General features: G+C 33.8%; 2 protein-coding genes across 5 annotated transcripts; one reads left to right on the top strand and one right to left on the bottom strand.

Annotated features, from left to right (window-relative positions):
- The first annotated feature begins 4,023 nt into the window (after nt 1-4,023).
- On the top strand, nt 4,024-10,460 carry LOC115972626 (N-alpha-acetyltransferase 50). Its single transcript, XM_031092959.1, has 3 exons — nt 4,024-4,336; nt 9,071-9,193; nt 9,836-10,460. The coding sequence occupies exons 1-3, from the start codon at nt 4,183-4,185 to the stop codon at nt 10,045-10,047; spliced, it is 489 nt and encodes a 162-aa protein (XP_030948819.1). The 5' UTR covers nt 4,024-4,182; the 3' UTR covers nt 10,048-10,460.
- Nucleotides 10,461-12,171: 1,711 nt separating this feature from the next.
- On the bottom strand, nt 12,172-16,109 carry LOC115972410. Of its 4 annotated transcripts, none has more exons than XR_004087476.1 (8): nt 15,775-16,109; nt 15,191-15,233; nt 15,016-15,108; nt 14,855-14,917; nt 14,670-14,765; nt 14,397-14,474; nt 13,028-13,117; nt 12,482-12,563 (listed from the first exon to the last, which is right to left on the bottom strand). XR_004087476.1 is itself a non-coding variant. In XM_031092692.1 (7 exons), the coding sequence occupies exons 1-7, from the start codon at nt 15,939-15,941 to the stop codon at nt 12,436-12,438; spliced, it is 672 nt and encodes a 223-aa protein (XP_030948552.1). In that variant the 5' UTR covers nt 15,942-16,105; the 3' UTR covers nt 12,172-12,435. The 4 variants fall into 4 exon arrangements, 2 of the variants coding, with proteins under 2 accessions (XP_030948552.1, XP_030948553.1); XR_004087477.1 differs by having other exon boundaries at nt 12,483-12,567; XM_031092692.1 differs by lacking the exon at nt 13,028-13,117 and having other exon boundaries at nt 12,172-12,567; nt 15,775-16,105.
- Nucleotides 16,110-17,664: the final 1,555 nt, after the last annotated feature.

Consider the following 17,664-nt stretch of genomic DNA (forward strand, 5'->3'; position numbering starts at 1 on the left):
GTAATCTAGATGTAGAACTTTGCAATTTTTTTTTAATTAGAACAAAGGTTTTATTCCTCGAATAGTTCTATCTTTAAAAAGTGGTCAATTTTATGTTACTTTGTTTAAATATTTTAATCATTAATATTATTGTTAACAATACTGCAAATCACTTATATTGTAGATTCATTAGATATAAAATTCGTATGCAAATAGTGTGATACATGTAACTACAAATGATACTATAGCACAATTAGTATGTTAGAAGATAATTTTGTATTAAGGTACTATCATTTTATATTTGATGGTTGTTATACCAATGCAATATATTCCTTTCGTTATAATGATTACTTATTTGGTTATAATAATTATATATATTCTACAAGTTTTAACATAAAACTGTGCAACGCACGGGTTTTCAACTAGTATGTTATAAAACTGGAGTCTCTAACCAATATTTGACTTTTTTTATTTTACTTCTTAGAGCTTGCGATGTAGGATTTGGACTCACATTTTTCCACATAAGTCATATTATAAATAAATAAATAAAAACTATTTTACCCAAAAAAAAAAACAAAACCGATACTTCCTAGAACTAAATCCCGATAACATAAAAAATAAAAATAAAAAATAAAAATAAAATCTTCTCATATCTCAACACTACCGATCACCTTCTGCATTCCCCCAAAAAATAAAACACAGATCCTCTCTCTTCTCATATCTCTCAACCACTAGGTATATCTCTCTCAAACTCTCTTTCTCTCAATCGGTGTTTAAGCTGTGAACACAAGTAATGTACTACTAAAGACTAAACTAGATCGCTTTTGTTAGAAGCTGTATTGTTGTACTTTAGCAATTTAAACTTGGATGACTTTCATTTATGGGTCTGCCTATGTCATAAAAAATAAAGAAATTTGTGGCTGTAATTTCTTTACTTTTTTTGTTTATAACTTTATATAATATATTAATATTAATATTACTGTGTTGTTGATTTACTATTATTGTATCGTTGAGTCAAGAATGATTGAGTTAACATATACGTTTTGAAAGTGAATGTAATCTAATATATAATAGTGTCGTCTATTGTATTAATGTATTTATATTTAGTTTTGAAAATTTCTGCTAAATGGTTTGTTTATCTCACTATGTATAGTAGTTTATACTTGATTGTTCATACTAAACCAATACGGGATTATCTTTGTGTACAAGATGGAAAATGAGATTTTGAGTAATTTTTTAACAGTGTATATTACTAAATAATTTAATAAGTTTAGTATAATGAAAAATATAGGGCACAATTTTGTTGATTTTTTTTTTCTTTAAGAACTCTATTGTATTTATTCTTTAGCTCAACTGGTATAGTCTCTGATGGTTAAATAAAAGATCTAGAGTTCAATCTCCGCCTACACAAAAAACTGTTTAGTTTCTTGGTCTGATGATAAAGAGCTATCATTGAGAGCGAATGCCATAAGTTAAAATTTTCTATAAAAAAAATTAAAATTAAAAAAAAATTATTAAAAAAAAAAAAAAAAACTCTTTAGCTTGGCCCCCCTGGAAAATATCCTGGCTCCGCCACTAAATGTCACTTATCTTTTCAGGTATAAAATTCCATTGAAGGTTGAAGATTGACCGATCAATATTCATTTTATTTGATAATGTCAAAAAATCACTTACACTATCACGCACAAAAAAACATAAAAAGTTAATATAATATTCATAAAATCTCACACTCAATAGTTTTCTCATGCATCACACATATTAGCAAATAATTATTAAAATTTTGCATCTCAAAAGGTAAGAAGAACAAATTTTAAGTGAAAAATATTATGATTAAAATTCAAATAAATATTATTTAATAAATATTTAAGTAAAACTCATTTTAGTTGTCGTGTTAGACCTAAAAATATTGGGTTTTGTAGAGCTTAGTTGTATTTGATCTAGATTAGGACTCGATCTGAAATAAAATTACTACGGTTTTTAATGTGAGATATTTTTTAGGCTTAGTCCATGGAGAAAATTTTTTGGCCCGTTTTGTAGCCCATTGTGAATCCTATGCACATGATAGAAAAAACTGTAGTTTTGGAGATTAGATTTTTGGGTGTTGTTTTTTTTAGGGGAAAAAAAAACTGTACTACTGCATCTTGTATGTTTCTTTGTGAATAGTGAAATTCCTGCAACTCTGTGGACATAATTAAATTTTCAAACCACGTAAATATTGTCTTATATGATTGTTTTTCTTTGGTGCATATTTTTCTCTATTTTTGCATCTCATAGATCTGAAAATTTCGTGTATATTCCTTACACAAATGCATGGAGCCGGCCTTGCTTAAACATGTTGCATGTTGTGGATTTTAGATTTAGATTTGGGTGTGTTCCTAGAGTTTTCCATCAACTTTAGCTAAGAGCATAATAAAAATTCTTGGTTCTAGAGATTCTCATTTTGGCTCTATTAAATCATAAATGCAAAATGTATTCTTTAGAAAATACATTTGACGGAATTCAAAAAACTTGCCAAACACAACAGAAGTTTGCAAAATACATACATACATACATACATATATTTCTACATATAATTCAATAGTTAAAAGAGAGAAAATTTGAATCCTAATTTTTCTCATAAAAAATAATAGTTAATGTCACTAAACAACAAGACTCTTCGTTACTAAAACATTTCACTACTAGAAAGTTGTAAAATCAACCTTAATGGATTAGTTTAGTGGTTCTTAAAACCTCATGATATCTACAAGATAGGTTCAAAATCTTTTATTAGCACCTTGGTGTGTGTGGGAGGTAGGAATGGCAATGGGTCAAGTTCGGGTCGGGTTTTTTCATACCCGGACTCGACCCTCGGGTCTGCCCTGGAAACTCGGACCCGGTCCGTTTATTAAACGGATTTTTTTCTCAACCTCAAACCCGCTCCGTCGGGCCCCCGCAGGCCCCATCCCCTCATGCCCAGCCAAGCCAAAAATCAGAAACACAAATTTTGATTTATGATTTTTCGGCCCAAAATCACAAACACATACACAAATCCAAACACTATCACAAACATAAACACAGAAATCACAAACACAAATGTCAGATCTATGATTTTCCCTTTCAAAATCACAAACCAAACACAAATTTTAGATCTATGATTTTCCCTTTCAAAATCACAAACACAAACTCACATGATTGAGAATTTGAGACGAACTAAACCCAGAGAAAAAAAAAATGAAGAACAAGGTGGAGTGAGATCAGCGACGATGAGGACGAAATGGAGCTGTGCCTGTGCTTGACTGCTTGTGGGCTTATGGCCGTGTGAGTGAGAGAGCTGAGAGATGAAGAGGGAGAAGCGGTCGTGTGAGACAATGAGTGAGAGAGCTAAGACAGCTTGGGACGGCAATGAGAGCGAGGGCAGCGGTGAAAGGTAGGGCAGTTGGGCTGACGTTGAGATTGGGAGTGAGTGAGATTGTGAGCTGAAGAGAAGAGAGGCGGAGGTGTGAGCTGAATGCTGAAATGAAATGAGGAATAGGAAATGTTAGGGTTTATAACTATGTATATATATGAGGGTATTTTAGTAACTATATATATAACCGGGTTTCGGGTTTTTTTGATAAAATCCGAACCTGACCCTATTCTTTATCGAGTCGGGTAAAATCCGGCCCATTAGAATCAGGTCGGACCGGGTATCCGCTGGTCGGATTTAAATTGTCATCCCTAGTGAGAGGGGGGACTTTATACTCTACAAGATAGGTTCAAAACCTTTTGTTTGCACTTTAGTGTGTGTATGGGAGGAGGGTACTTTATACACCTGATGCAATAGTCAAATATTCAAAGAGATTAGGATATCCACATTTGTAATAAAAAAATTGTAAAACCCCAAAATTGTTCTTCTTCTTTTAAAAAAAAATTATATAAAAAATGCATTTAGATTGCATTCCTTCATTGGAGCTTTAACGTTATGATTGGGTTTCTAAAAACAGAAAAGAGGGTTGGACTGGGCACAAATAGAGTCAGAAAAATCAGAAGCCCAAGCTGACCCAGCCCATTAGAGTGGTCTGAAAGCAGTAAAAAAAAGGGGTCACCTCACCAGTCTGCTCTGCTCTGACAAAAACCACTTCCCTCTCTTCCCTCTCCTTCCACTGTGGATTAATTCCTTTCTTTCAATCCATCTTTGCCCACCACAACACCACCAAGAGAAAGAAAAGAGAAAAAAAAAAAACAATGGGAGGTGGGCGAGAGGTGCCAATATCGCTGGAAGGTTTGAGGGACAAAAACTTGATGCAGCTGAAGAAACTCAACACAGCCCTCTTCCCTGTCCGCTACAACGACAAGTACTACGCCGATGCCCTCGCTTCCGGTGACTTTACGAAGCTCGGTCAGTTCCGTTTATCTTTTTTTCACTGCCTCATATCATTTATCTTTTATGGGTTTTGCTTCTTTTTACTCTTATCTTTGATGGGTTCTTGTTATATTGGTTTATTAGGCTCGTGATAGTTTTTAATCCTCGTAGTCTATCTTTGATGGGTTTTCTTTACTGGGTTTTCCTAGTTTTCTTGTTTTCATGGTGTAGCAGTTGTTAATTGTTTCTTTTTGCTGTGGATTATTACATGTTATTCTGTATTATATTTGATACATTTGGATTTAAAGTGAATTAACCCCCTTTTAAAAAAAAAAAGTGAATCAACCTTTCTTCTTTCCTTTTTCATAGGGAATCTTTGCAATGTTGCACCAGTTCATAACTTTTTGTAGGATTAATATTTTGGCAATCCGACCATTAGATTACATGTTTTTATTGCTCCCAATATGCATGCCAAATTTCATGTGAATCAGACGTTATTTACCAAATTCATCATATCCTCAAAGAGCCAAGAGAGTTTTATGTGTATATTAAAGTAAAGCGTGATTGAAAATATTTTGTGTGTGCTCTTGCTAATAGGGTCATCTTCTAAAATTGTTATTGCCCATGGTTAAAATTATTGTATTAAAGTGTAGGAAATATACAATGCACTTGTGCGTTTGGAACTTTTGGATGCAGGTTTTTGTTGATTGCTTATGTGCTGAAAGTTGGCGTAAGTATGGTTGTACCTAGAAAAAATGAGGCCTTTAAAAGCTGTTCATAAGCAAATAAGCTAAAAAGCTAAAAGAAAAAGTTTGTGGAAATCAGACCCTTTGCCATTGCTATTATCTGAAGATTTTACTTTTATTTGTTGCGAACCTTGGAGCATTGCGTTTAGATCTTAAATTACAATTAATTTAAATCCAATTTGAGTAGCTTTTTTTTTTCACTCTAACGTTTCCTGTTTGTTGAAGAATTAGTATGTTAGTTTTGATTCTAAATGAATCATTTCTTTTCACGTGAAAAACAACATGTTTTCTAAGTCATTAGCTTTTTAAGTTATATGCCGAGGTTGTTTAAATATGTTAGGAATGGGGAAAAGAGGGTGAATGAAGAATCCGAGTATGGCCTAATGCCAACCACTTTTAATTATCAGCTTGAGTCCTTTTTCAACATCCATATCTGTTCAGTGCCATTTCCTCTGTTATATTAGAGGCCATCATGTTTTTCTAGTCAGTGCAGTATATATCTTCGTTTTAGTCTTCCTCTTGGTGTTGTAGTTCCCTCTCCTTAAAATCACATCACTTGTATTTGTTCTTTGCTTGCCACTAGCTCACATTAGATGACTAGATCTCATTTTCTATTTCATTGATAGTACTTCTAGCCCCTTTTTGTTGCATTCATTTTCTGTGCTATGCTTTCTTTGATTGGTGTTGATACTTTTTAACATTCCTCATTTCAGATGTGTTCAAGACCTTACCAATAAAATAAAATAAAAACTTAGCCTGCTTGACAATGATCAGATTTGTACCTTTAAAGAATACCACCCGAAAATATTCAGCGCATGTTCTTTTTGAAAAAAGATTGTGTTACATTGTATGTACCATTATGCCAATTATTTACTTATAAAAAACATTATGCCAATTATTTATTATGTAACAAAGATCTTCAATGATTCTTAAGACAGCCAATTTTTTTCTAAAATTTTGTCAAACAATTCCATAATTCCTGAATTACTAATGAATTTTTTGAATGTCCATGGACAAATTATTGGACATAAGACCTTTTGTTTTAGCACTACCCAAGACTCAACACACCTTGCTTTTGCATAAGATTGTGTTTTTTAATTTTATTTTATGTATTTCCCTTTGTTTACAGTAATCTAGTTTGTTTCAGAACTTCAGTGATTTTAAGTCCCTTAGTATATGCGTGTGTGTATATATATATATATTTGATAAGTAAGAAAGATGTATAATCAAAAGGCTACTCTATGCATGAAAAGCATAAAGCAAACCAAAATTTACAAAGAAAAGAAGTCCCTTAATATATTTCTATTTTTTTTTATAAGTAGTAATGCTTCATTGAAAATAAAAAGAAGATGAAAAAAGAACCCCAAGTACATAGGCACTGTAATTGGGGTACAACAAAATTACATAAACCTAGAAATTCCTGGAAGAAAAGGAATGGCCACTAAGGGCAGCCAACCAATCAAACTTGGCACGTAAAAGAGACATTTTTAACTCCACTGATGAACACTCAACCCCATTGAAAGTACGATTTTTCTGCCTCCACATGACACAATGAGGCATGGCCCCCCACATATCAGCAACATAATGTCTTCCAAAGCCCCCTTTCCAACAACTCCACCACCCTCCTCGGCATGACCCACTGCACTCCAAAAAGACAAAACACCATAGACCATATGTCATACACAGGCACAATGAAGTAACAAGTGGTCGGTGGTCTACCCACCATGTTTGGACATACAGCACCAATCAACAATGCTTATATTCTGCTTTCAAAGATTCTCCACAGTGAGGATATTTCCCCAAGCTGCTGTCCATGAGAAAAATGCTACCTCAGAAGGAATTGTAACCTTCCAAGTTCCAAATGATTTTTTTATTTATGGAAAGTAAGGGAAAAGCCCCTTACTAAGAACCTGATAGTAAGACTTTACCGCAAGAATGCTGCTCCTAGCAGGGCTCCTGAACAGACGCTAATATATTTCTAATTTTATCAGACAACCTCATAATTCCTGAATTTTGCTACAAGTAATATTTGAATATCCTTGAAAGAATTCTTGGATGTCAAGACACTTAACATCACTTTTCAGTAATTCAGTCTCGAACTTCCCTGAATTGTTGCTATGCTTGAGTGTACAACATGTCCTAATGTGCCCATCTTCGATTTATGCAATATAAATCCCTCACCTGCTCTCCTTTATATACTTCTTAATTTCCAAAGTACTTGCATTTTATGTTCTATTCTTTCAGGTTATGATGCCTCTTATGGTAGTTATTATTTCTTCATAAATTCAGTAATTACTTCCTAATTCTACACTTATCAAAACTACATTCAACAATGTATTGAATGACAATTCAAGCACTGTAAGAGGTGCCTATCTTTATCTACTTCTAAACTGCATAGACAATAGATTTATCTATGATGTGTTTCTGATGCATCCATTAATTTGGTACTAAGCAAATTCATCTATTCAAGCTTTATTTTATGGGGCCCAAGTGTGAAGTCCAATTGAACGTCATGTGGAAGGGCAAAGGCCTTTGAAGGCTAGTTATATGTCTTAGGGTTAAAAAAAATTTAATTTGGGTTTTTATTGGACTACAAGTTATGATCAATTTTAAATTCGAACAAAAAAACTATTTTTTGCAACCCCTGTGAATTGAGGGTATTTTGATAGTTACTTCAGTCCAAAATTGTCCAGGAGATTAGAAGTATCTTGGGTTTTATTTTCTTTGAGACCTAGTTAGTTTTTTAACTGGTTATTACCTTATTAGAAGCAATATGTTTCGAATTTGAGTTCGTGATTTTTTTTTTTTTTTTTGATAGGTAATAAAAATATATTAAAAAGAAGAAGGGTGTCACCTAAGTATATAAGAAGTATACATCAGGGAAAAAAAACAAATCAAGTGCATAAAGTACAAAAGTCCATGAAACCATGGACTGAAGAAAAAGAACGAATTTGCTTCTCCCAAATAAAATAAAATAAAATAAAAAATTGGGGGGTTAAGGCTAGCTACCAATCAGCCCCAGACTTTGCAAAAGTGAAAGATGTGCACTGGATACAACCTCTTTAGTCAAACTATTAAGTCCTAATGCTACTAGTACAAGAAAAAGTTCTTATATATATGTATTCTCAATTTACTTGAAGTATAGATGGTATTTATGAATAAAAATATTGAGCATTTTTAGTATTAAGGCATGTTGTTTGTATTGTTCTTTTTCTCTATTTCTCCTCTGTTTTCTTCTTCTCTTTCTTGTGGTTCTGTTCATGGGTGTTGTTCATCCAGCGCAAGACACCATAAATTTCTCTCTTTTCCTTCCACCTTAAAACCCCAAGCCATGCCCTTCCTCTTGCCTATCAAAACTGTAACGCCCCAGGTACTTTCTCTACCAAATAGCCATAAAAGTTTTATATATATAATCCTCATCAAACTCTAGCCATTTTGAGTTCTTCTACAACTCTTAACTTTGATCTACAAATCCTCCTGAATTCAACTCACCACAAGCACATGTAGACAATTCTTCAATTTGAACTGCATACACGTGGACTCATTGTAGGTTATTACTTTCTTCATTAGCTCATAGTTTATGGGGCAGTTGTGTGTTGAGCACATATTTATGGCAAATGCCTACAGTGTCTATCAAAGAGAATTTTCTATAGATCCTCCATGGGGATGCACATGTGCACAAGGAAGAGTACAACTCAACTCAATTATGCTTTAGTTCAAACTAATTGGGGTCAGTTACACAGATCCTTAATGATAGGATCCATGTACAAAGAAGGCTATCTAGATGAATTTACATGTTATATGTAAAACACAACATATCCAAAAAAAATGGGCAGAAAAATGGTGTATGCAAAGCAAAATTACAAGAATTTATTCTTTTATGTATAGCTGTGTACCCACAATTATGACTTCTATAATTTTCTCACATCCAACATCCACCATTTATTTTGGAGTGTAATAATGTAGTCCACATTGATAAATTTGTTGGTCATCCTAAAGCGGCACTCTTTTGATTTTTCCTCAGCATACTATGGTGATATCTGTGTTGGTTCAATCGCATGCCGGCTTGAGAAGAAGGAAGCTGGAGCTGTTCGTGTTTATATCATGACATTGGGTGTCTTAGCACCATATCGTGGGCTAGGCATTGGTGAGCATGCAACTTATCTTCCTTTTGATGAGCTTTTGTATAGAGTTTGTTTGAGAAGCCAAAATAATCGTGCTTGTTGATATGACTTGGTCCAAATATGTAAATGAAAATGATTTTTCATTGACATGGCCATTTAGGTTTTACAACTTGCTAAACAGCACAGTCACTGTTTAATGATCTTAAGTCCTGTGAAATGAAAACTAGTTAAGAACAAACACTTTTTTTTTTGTTGTAGTTCTTGAAATTTTTGTTGAATATTGATAAGAATTAATTGGTTTTGGATATTTGTTTCCTTTGTTATAATTTAATACACAATATAAAAATTGATTAATGTAGATTTACAGTGTTCCCCCATATATTGGTTTCCTGCAGGTAGCATAGCATCCACACAGATTACAGCAATGTATGAGCATTTTTTTACAAATTCAAAAGATTAATATTGTGGTCAACTTTTTGACAAGCACTAGATTTTGCTGCTTGTCAAACAATTGAGTCATTGTTTAATGATCCGAAAACCTGTTAAATGAAGACTAATTTGGGGAGATTAAAAAAGAAATAAGAATAGATCCACATACATTTGGCTGGAATTCTAAAAGTTCTGTTACTGACTGATTTAGTAATTTAATCCTGGGGATTTGGCAGGTACGAGGCTGTTGAACCATGTTCTTGAGCTCTGCTCCAAGCAAAACATTTCTGAGACTTACTTGCATGTGCAGACAAACAACGAAGATGCTATAAATTTTTACAAGAAATTTGGGTTCGAAATCACAGACACCATCAAGAACTACTACACCAACATTACTCCACCAGACTGCTATGTTGTTACAAAGTATATTACTCAATCAAAGAAATAGTGTCTCAAAGCTAGTTCTCAGTGGTGGAGTCATTGGTTGTTGCGGCATATTATTAATTGAATTTTACCTTGCATCAAATATACCCGAATTTAGTGTCTTAACTTTGAGGTTCTTAACATGCAAAGGGCTTCGGTGACTTAGAGCTATTTGATATACTTTGGCTATTTCCTGATGTAGTGAATGATGCTTTGGCAAAACATTTGAAAATTTTGTGTCCTGGGACCAGAGGCCAGAGGGGTTTCCTGACTTAAGATAAGTTAGGCAGTATTGAATATTGTGATACGGCATTTGGATTTGATTTCTTTCTAGACTATTGTTTGTACATGGCCCTGATATGTTGCCTATTAGATAAGACATTTTCTCAGCAAAAACTATAATTAAGTTAAGACTGACACAAGATTTTTCATAACTTATGACATTGCCTGATGTGATTGAATTAATATTACTTTCATTTTGGTACGTCACTAACATCGGTTTTGTTATGTTTCAATCACAAATTCACCATAACCCATGTCAATAGAATGCTACAACAACCAACAGATTCAATGGAAGGAAATAATAATAATAATAATAATAAAAAGAAATTACATTTTACTACCTTAAATTATATTCTTATTTATACTTACCATCCTGAACTTTCAGAAAGCACAATTATCATCTTAAATTATACCTTGCGTTTCTCTTTGCACCATATCATCAATTAGTTTGTTAACTTGACCGGAAAAGCATGTTACATGTGACTCACGTGATCTTTGTATACATGATATCACATGAAAATACTGAATTGTCTTTCTTCAATCCTTTAAAACAAAATTATTTAACAAATTTAACCCTTGTGGTGCCACATAATATTTGTTTTAGACATGGACTAAAGTGGACTTTAGTGTAAACGGGGCTATAGTTTAGGTTGCTAAAATATAGTTGCCCCTGAAGTGGACCGAATAGATTGAAGCTTACCGAATGGACCGAGGACTGAAATGAACCAAAAAGAACTTAATAGACCAAAGTAGACTGAATTAGACCAAGTCGACTGAAGTGGAGAATTGTATTGACTCCAAAGACGATACAAATAAAAGAGGATTATTATGATGAAGATGATGATGTGGTAGAATTTGCAACTGTTGGAAGTTGTTTCTCTTGCTGCTCAAGTGCTGTGAGTAGGGAAGCATTTTATTTTATCGAAGTCCAACTTTTCCCGTAGTTCAAGAATTTATTTTGCCATGACCAGGACAAAACGCATTCCTATTAGTAACAACTAAAAAAATTTATTTTGCCACCGTAGAGCCGTGTTTGGGAATTAGATACACAGCTAAAGTCCACAATGAGCCAGGGTAACATCATAATGATCACAACTTCCAACCTCAATAAGTTTGCAAAAAAAAAGTTGTGCCCCTAACATTACTGAAATTATAAATGCAAAGGAAGGAACCACCATGACCTCAGGATCAGGTGTCGAACCACAGCATGTCAACATTAGCCATGTTAAATTACATAAACATGCTTTTCACTAAGCTCAAGTGCTTAAAACCATGTGTTAAGGACAACTGGACAACATTCTAAGACGTATAACATTAAAGATAGACATTCATTACATAATACCAGGTATAACACATTTGTTTACCAAATCCTTAGATAAGAAGTTCTTTTTTTTTTTTTTTTAAATATTAAAAAAAAGAAGAAGTTTTGACTAATTCTTAAAATCAAAGGACGCAAGGTCTTAGATGGAAAAAAAAATGGAATTTAAAGTTTGCAATTTCAACAGAAAAAAAAAAAATATATATTTAAAAGTTACAGTAAAGTTAAAAGTGTGATTGGTCTACTTCGGTCCATTTTGATCCACTTCAAGGGTGTAAACAGCGGTTTAGTTTAAAGTAGTACTAAGTATAATTGCCCCAATAAAAAAAGAACAAGGGGGTTGGAGGTAGGGGGAGAATAGCTCAAATATACAAGCAGGAACAAAGATATAGGAGAGTATATGCAACATGACAACGGTGCAAATAGATGAGAGTTTACCAAACTCTCTTCCTTCTTACTTACCAAAAGGTGTTACAACCTTCGAGCCTGTGACATTGGTATCGCATCATTCAGGAATGAGAATAATGTGAACGAATGTGATTTTAAAAGTTCTCATTGCAAAGTTGGTGTATTTCTTATTGAGGCTGGCTTGAGATTACACTTGTAAATTCCATCATTTCATTTTTACTTAGTGAAATGCTTAAATTGTTCTATACATAATATTATATCCATATGTAAAAATTTTGGTCGTTCCATGTGGGTGGCATTGGTTGTTCAAAGCTCATCATAGACGTGACAATAGTTCAAACTATTCCTTATGTACAAATTCTGAGGTTTAGGTAAACAATTTCTGCTTTGACAACAGGGCAGTATTCATTTGCAGGGGTCCACATTATGATGGCTGCATTGCATGTTCAATAAGCCAAACCACCAGCAAAAGCATCTCCGTCGTGAAGTAGACTTTCTGTTAGCCAATAACCATCCCACAAACCACCAACTCTCTGCCTTCAACACGCCATGGATCAGTAAAGGTACGCAGCAGAGAATTTATGTAAAAAAAAAAAAAAAAAAAATTGACATTACATAGTCTATTATCAAGTAAAAACGATTTTAACCATAATTATAACTAGTCTCTTCACACGAGCTATGCGCATGTAAAGACTCTTTTAAATTTTTTTTAAAAACATTTTTAAGTTGTAACTGCAAGCAGCTATATATTAAGTATACAATGTGTGTTCTAATTTTATGGAATTTGAATTTGAACTTTAAATTTCTCAATTTACGCTTATAGTCTTAATTATTATTAAACAATATTCAATAATATAATAGGGTTATTTTTGGAAATATAGAAATGTAGACACTAGAGAATTCTATTCTGATTTTATATATAGATATAGATACATAGCCCAAAACATTTGTGTAACTCATGTAATAACTTGGGCAGTTGCATTTATATAAATATTACCTCCCTCATTAGATCCTATCCACATGCACTTTTTTCTTGTTGCAGGGGGATTTGCTTATTTGCTTAAAAACCACAAAAATACAGTTCTACCTACAAAAATTGAGGCTTTAAAAAGCTATAGATTAACAAATAAGCTTCCCACCCACCCCCCCCCCCCCCCCCCAAAAAAAAAAAAAACCAAAAAAAAAAAGCCAAACGAAATGCACATTCAAGTAAACAATCATGGAATTACAAGCGAGTGCAGCACAGACCAAACCAGCAGCAAAACTGCAACCAGACCGCTAAACAGGCAGCAACCAAAGTGCAAAATAAGCCACCTAACAAAACACAGCAGAAGCTGCAATACTACATGACAAACAACCAAAAAATTTAAAAAAACCAAACCAAACTGGCTAAAACATAGGAAACAGCAGGCTAATCAACCAGCAAAACCAAAAAGTAAACTACACCTAAATAGAAAAAGAAATGTTCCATCTGCTGTAGAGGGTTCTAATTAGTAAAGACTTCTTCACTTCCATCTATGCCTCACATTACTTATCCAAAAAAAAAAAAATCTATGCCTCACATCATTCCCGATCAACCAAAGGATCCCTTCCCTTGTGATAATTTTCCCTTTATGCACACAAGCATTTCTTTTAACCAAATATAATATACGTCCACCAAGCCAGCTTGCTAAGAGTTGTCTTGAAAGTTGAAACTCTTCTCTTTAAGCTTTTAAAGTGATTCACAGCATCCCAGCAAGACACAAACTGGTCTTCTAGATTCAAAAACATCATATGCTTCCAAATTCTTCAAGAGAAAGAACACTCAAAGAACAAATGATCACAACTCTCCAACTAGCTTCTACGGAAAACATATTAAAAGTCTCCCTCATGGCCCCCATTGAGCTAATTCTGCCTTGGTTTGAGAGTCTATTCCTTATTGCCAGCCAGCTAATAAAAGAATTCCTTGAGATTGAAGCCTTAAACCAAATCAAATTAACAGGTCAGCAATCACCCTGCTGACAACCTGAAACCAGCATAGCCCTAGAGCACGACAGTTAGATCCAAAACCACAGTTCCACTTCTCAGGTTTGGATCTATGACACATAACGTACAAGAACATGCATTGGCTTCATAACAATGCAATGGACTCAGTGCTACACTACCTATTTACCATGACTAGTGATACACTGGGAAAAGCTAAAGGCTCAACTAAATGGGATATGGCTACATAATAATGACTGGAAAAAATTTTCAGAAGACCATATTCTGATGATAGAACACAGAACCTAAAACAGAAACGAAGTAGCGATAAAGTGCCAACTGGATTCCTTGTGTGACACATGGCAAAATATGACTATCATAAACAAAAGGTACAATGAGCAAACCTGAGCCATGGTAATCTGGAATATTTCTTCTTCCCCTGGGCGACTTCCTCGTATCCAAACCCTCTGCTTGAATCGGTTCTGTTTTTCAGCTCATACACCAGTAACAGTTGATTAGTGAGGGGAAAAATTACTGAGAACAGCATAAAGAATTGAAAATTTTATGCCAGATGAATGGTACATGGCTTATATATCAGAAAGTGGCATCACTCAAAGCTCATCACAGGTAAATTATATATTCATTTATTTACCATGTAAATAAGAAGCCATTTATACCTCCTTCACAAACAAGCCGCTAAGAATCTTTCTATCCTTATGACCAAGTAAAACTCGATATGTTGAATGGTGAAAAATCCGCCTAAACCGTTCAAACTGCACTGACAGTGAAGCAGCAAACCAAGAAAAGATATCAGCAAATATAGTATTAGTGGCAAAATTACTCAAAATTTATAACTTCTTACCTGTCCCAAATCAAAGAAGGGCCCAAAATAGGTGGACCTTTGAAAAGGATCAAATCCAGCAAACTGTCATGGAAAAAGATAACATTATTAACATTGAACACTAATCTCCAAGCAATATAAACCAGCCAAAGGAAAAAAGAGTTCCAGTATTTGTAAATTACCCTGTACATAACCTCGATTCCATAATCTTGACGGGGCTGGTCATTGTACTTCAATGCATCAAGCTGGTGCTGGACAGCTTCTTCTGCACTAAACTATAGCAAGGGTTAACATAGATTGACTAACTGTAGAGCAACAATGTTGATGCCTTGTACTAATGTGCAAAGTTGGAGTTACATTTAATCTAGGGCCAAAAGGTCTCTTCTTGCGAGATTCAAGCCTGCAATACAACAAAGCAAAATACTAATTAGTACAAATTATATAAACTAGAACAAATTGATTCGGGGTCAGGCTAAGCCTAGAGAGTTTTCCAGAACCACCATTACCATACCAAACACTTTAACCAAGATGGTTGGTGCTAATCTTATTGGTTGAAACATTGATTCAACATGAGCGATTTTAGTCCTTGAAATTTAAAGTGATCGCTTTTAGTCCCTTAGACAACATGGCCAAACTGAATACAGACAGGTCAAAACTACGTTAGACATAGTAGAGATTAAAAGTGATCACTTTTTAAGTTTGTTAGGGACTAAAATTTATCAATTTTAAGGTTGTTAGCAACTAAGATCGACCATTTTAACTTCAATGCTACATAGTATTATTAAGTGGGGATTGGCACGAATTCAGTTTCACCTAAGTCCTATCATTGTTTTACGAGGCTTAAGAATTCTAGTAACTGGTAACATAATCTTAAAAAAGTCCAACTTAGAAAGCTAAAAATAAAAAATCAAACAATTCAATACGCAGAATCAAAAGCGTACCAATCGGCAGAGAGAAAATCGGGAACATCAGCGGAGGCTCTGAAGCGATATGTAACAGGTGAGCCTGAGACACCATTGAAGCTCAAGGGTTTGGTTTTCGATAAGAAAGAGAAAGATTTGGGAGACGATAAAGATAAAGATAGAGATAAAGATGAACACAACGACATCGTTTTTTTTTTTTATTATTTTTTTTTCCACCTCGATTTGTAAGTATACTGTTTCTTTAGTTTTCTTTTTTTTTTGAGAAGGAACTGTTTCTTTAGTTGGAGTTGAAATAATGGTGGAAATGGAGAGATAACACTAATGGCGAGGATGAGGTTTGATGGCGCAGGTAACAGACTATGATGTTTAATTTAGATCCAGGCCGTTCGAATGGCGTTGACCAGGGTTGATTTTGATTTTGATTTTGATTTAAAAAAAAAAAAATTTCTAAATTAGTATTGCAAGTTTCCTACCATAGTTTCCTAATTAATTAAATTTGAACACTTTTAGTTAATATATGTAAGGACACGATTCGTGGCGGACCGTAACGGTGTCGGATTCGCACGTAAAAAGGCCCAAACAATATCATTTGTAGAGCTTGGGTTTGGAAGGCTAGGCCTTGATCGACAGGCGGTGGGTTTTTCGTGGTGTTCATACAAGATTAAGTTTTCCTTCAACCCTGGAGTCTTTCTCCTGGAGGTGGGCTGGGAGGCTCTGGTTTTTGGCCATTTTTCCCAGCCTCCTCTAGGTTACTGATTTTTCTTTTTTATACCCGCCTATGTTCACTGTCCTTCGTCCACATATAGGGTCAACATTTTCAAGGCTGATATTTGTCCCATCTGCCCATACCCAAAGTCGTTGGGGATGGTTGTAAAAGCCAAAGAATGCGGCTATGTCAGGTTAAGAGTATTAAATGACAGTAAAGGCAGCTTTCCCTGGATATTTTAGATCTTTCTTCCAAGTTTCTGTCCTATACCGTTTTTACCATTTTTTCTGGGGGACTTTGGGTTTGCCGAGGACTGAGCTGCCCTCGGCGGTATCCATAGGCTATTTTGTCGAGCTTAGGCCATAGCCTTCCTCGGCTTGGGCCTTTGGATTCTCCCCGGGTAGATGGGCCTGGCCCATAAATCATTTGGGCCCTACAATATATATATCCATTTTAATAAATTTTTTATAAGAAATTGAAAATAATATTTAAAAAGTTAATAATTTTTTTTTCATTTTTTCATAATTTTATTTTAAAAATAGTTTATTAATGTATGTCAACATATTAATAAAACTCATTTAAATTTAATTAGAAAACCTTAAAGTATTTTACTTATAACATTATTGATGACATGAGCAAGTGTACAAAGAGATAAAACGGTTCTAAATTGGTTCATAAAAAAAAAAAGTTCTAAATTGTTACATTTTTTTTTTTATTCATAGAAACAATGAAAATATTATTAAACAAAGCAGTGTGTATATTTTGATCTCTCATAATTTGGATGGGGCAAAATTTAGTTATAAAATTGGTTGAAACTTAAGGCTACAACATTACTCAATATCTTTTTATTGGAGGTGAATTTTGACAAATCTATCATTAGATTGCTTTTCTTCTTATATCCTCCAATATCAATGCTTGCAAAATTTTTTAAAAATTAAAAATTAATAACTATATCATCAATAAATTATCTAAATTGTAAGTTTTTGTAATTTTAAATTATATATAAGATATAACCTTATAGATCATATAAAAAATAATATCCAATTGACACAAAATTTGACATGTGTGTATTAAGAGTTTCAAGAACATGTAATTCAATGGTTAAAATTTTAAAATACGTAGTAATATTAATTTTTATAAAGGAAGTTGTAATTTTAAATTATAACCAATTTTGTAATTAGACTTTATCTATTTGGATAAAA

The sequence above is a fragment of the Quercus lobata genome, chromosome 12, assembly GCF_001633185.2.
Source record: "Quercus lobata isolate SW786 chromosome 12, ValleyOak3.0 Primary Assembly, whole genome shotgun sequence".
Classification (NCBI taxonomy): domain Eukaryota; kingdom Viridiplantae; phylum Streptophyta; class Magnoliopsida; order Fagales; family Fagaceae; genus Quercus; species Quercus lobata.

Coding starts and splice junctions, on each gene's coding strand:
- LOC115972626 (XM_031092959.1), top strand. CDS start 4,183: ATGGGAGGTGGGCGAGAGGTGCCAATATCGCTGGAAGGTTTGAGGGAC. Junction 4,337..9,070: donor CGGTGACTTTACGAAGCTCG/GTCAGTTCCGTT, acceptor ATTTTTCCTCAG/CATACTATGGTGATATCTGT. Junction 9,194..9,835: donor ATATCGTGGGCTAGGCATTG/GTGAGCATGCAA, acceptor GGGATTTGGCAG/GTACGAGGCTGTTGAACCAT.
- LOC115972410 (XM_031092692.1), bottom strand. CDS start 15,941: ATGTCGTTGTGTTCATCTTTATCTCTATCTTTATCTTTATCGTCTCCC. Junction 15,234..15,774: donor GATTTTCTCTCTGCCGATTG/GTACGCTTTTGA, acceptor GTTGTATTGCAG/GCTTGAATCTCGCAAGAAGA. Junction 14,475..14,669: donor GCGGCTTGTTTGTGAAGGAG/GTATAAATGGCT, acceptor GCTGAAAAACAG/AACCGATTCAAGCAGAGGGT.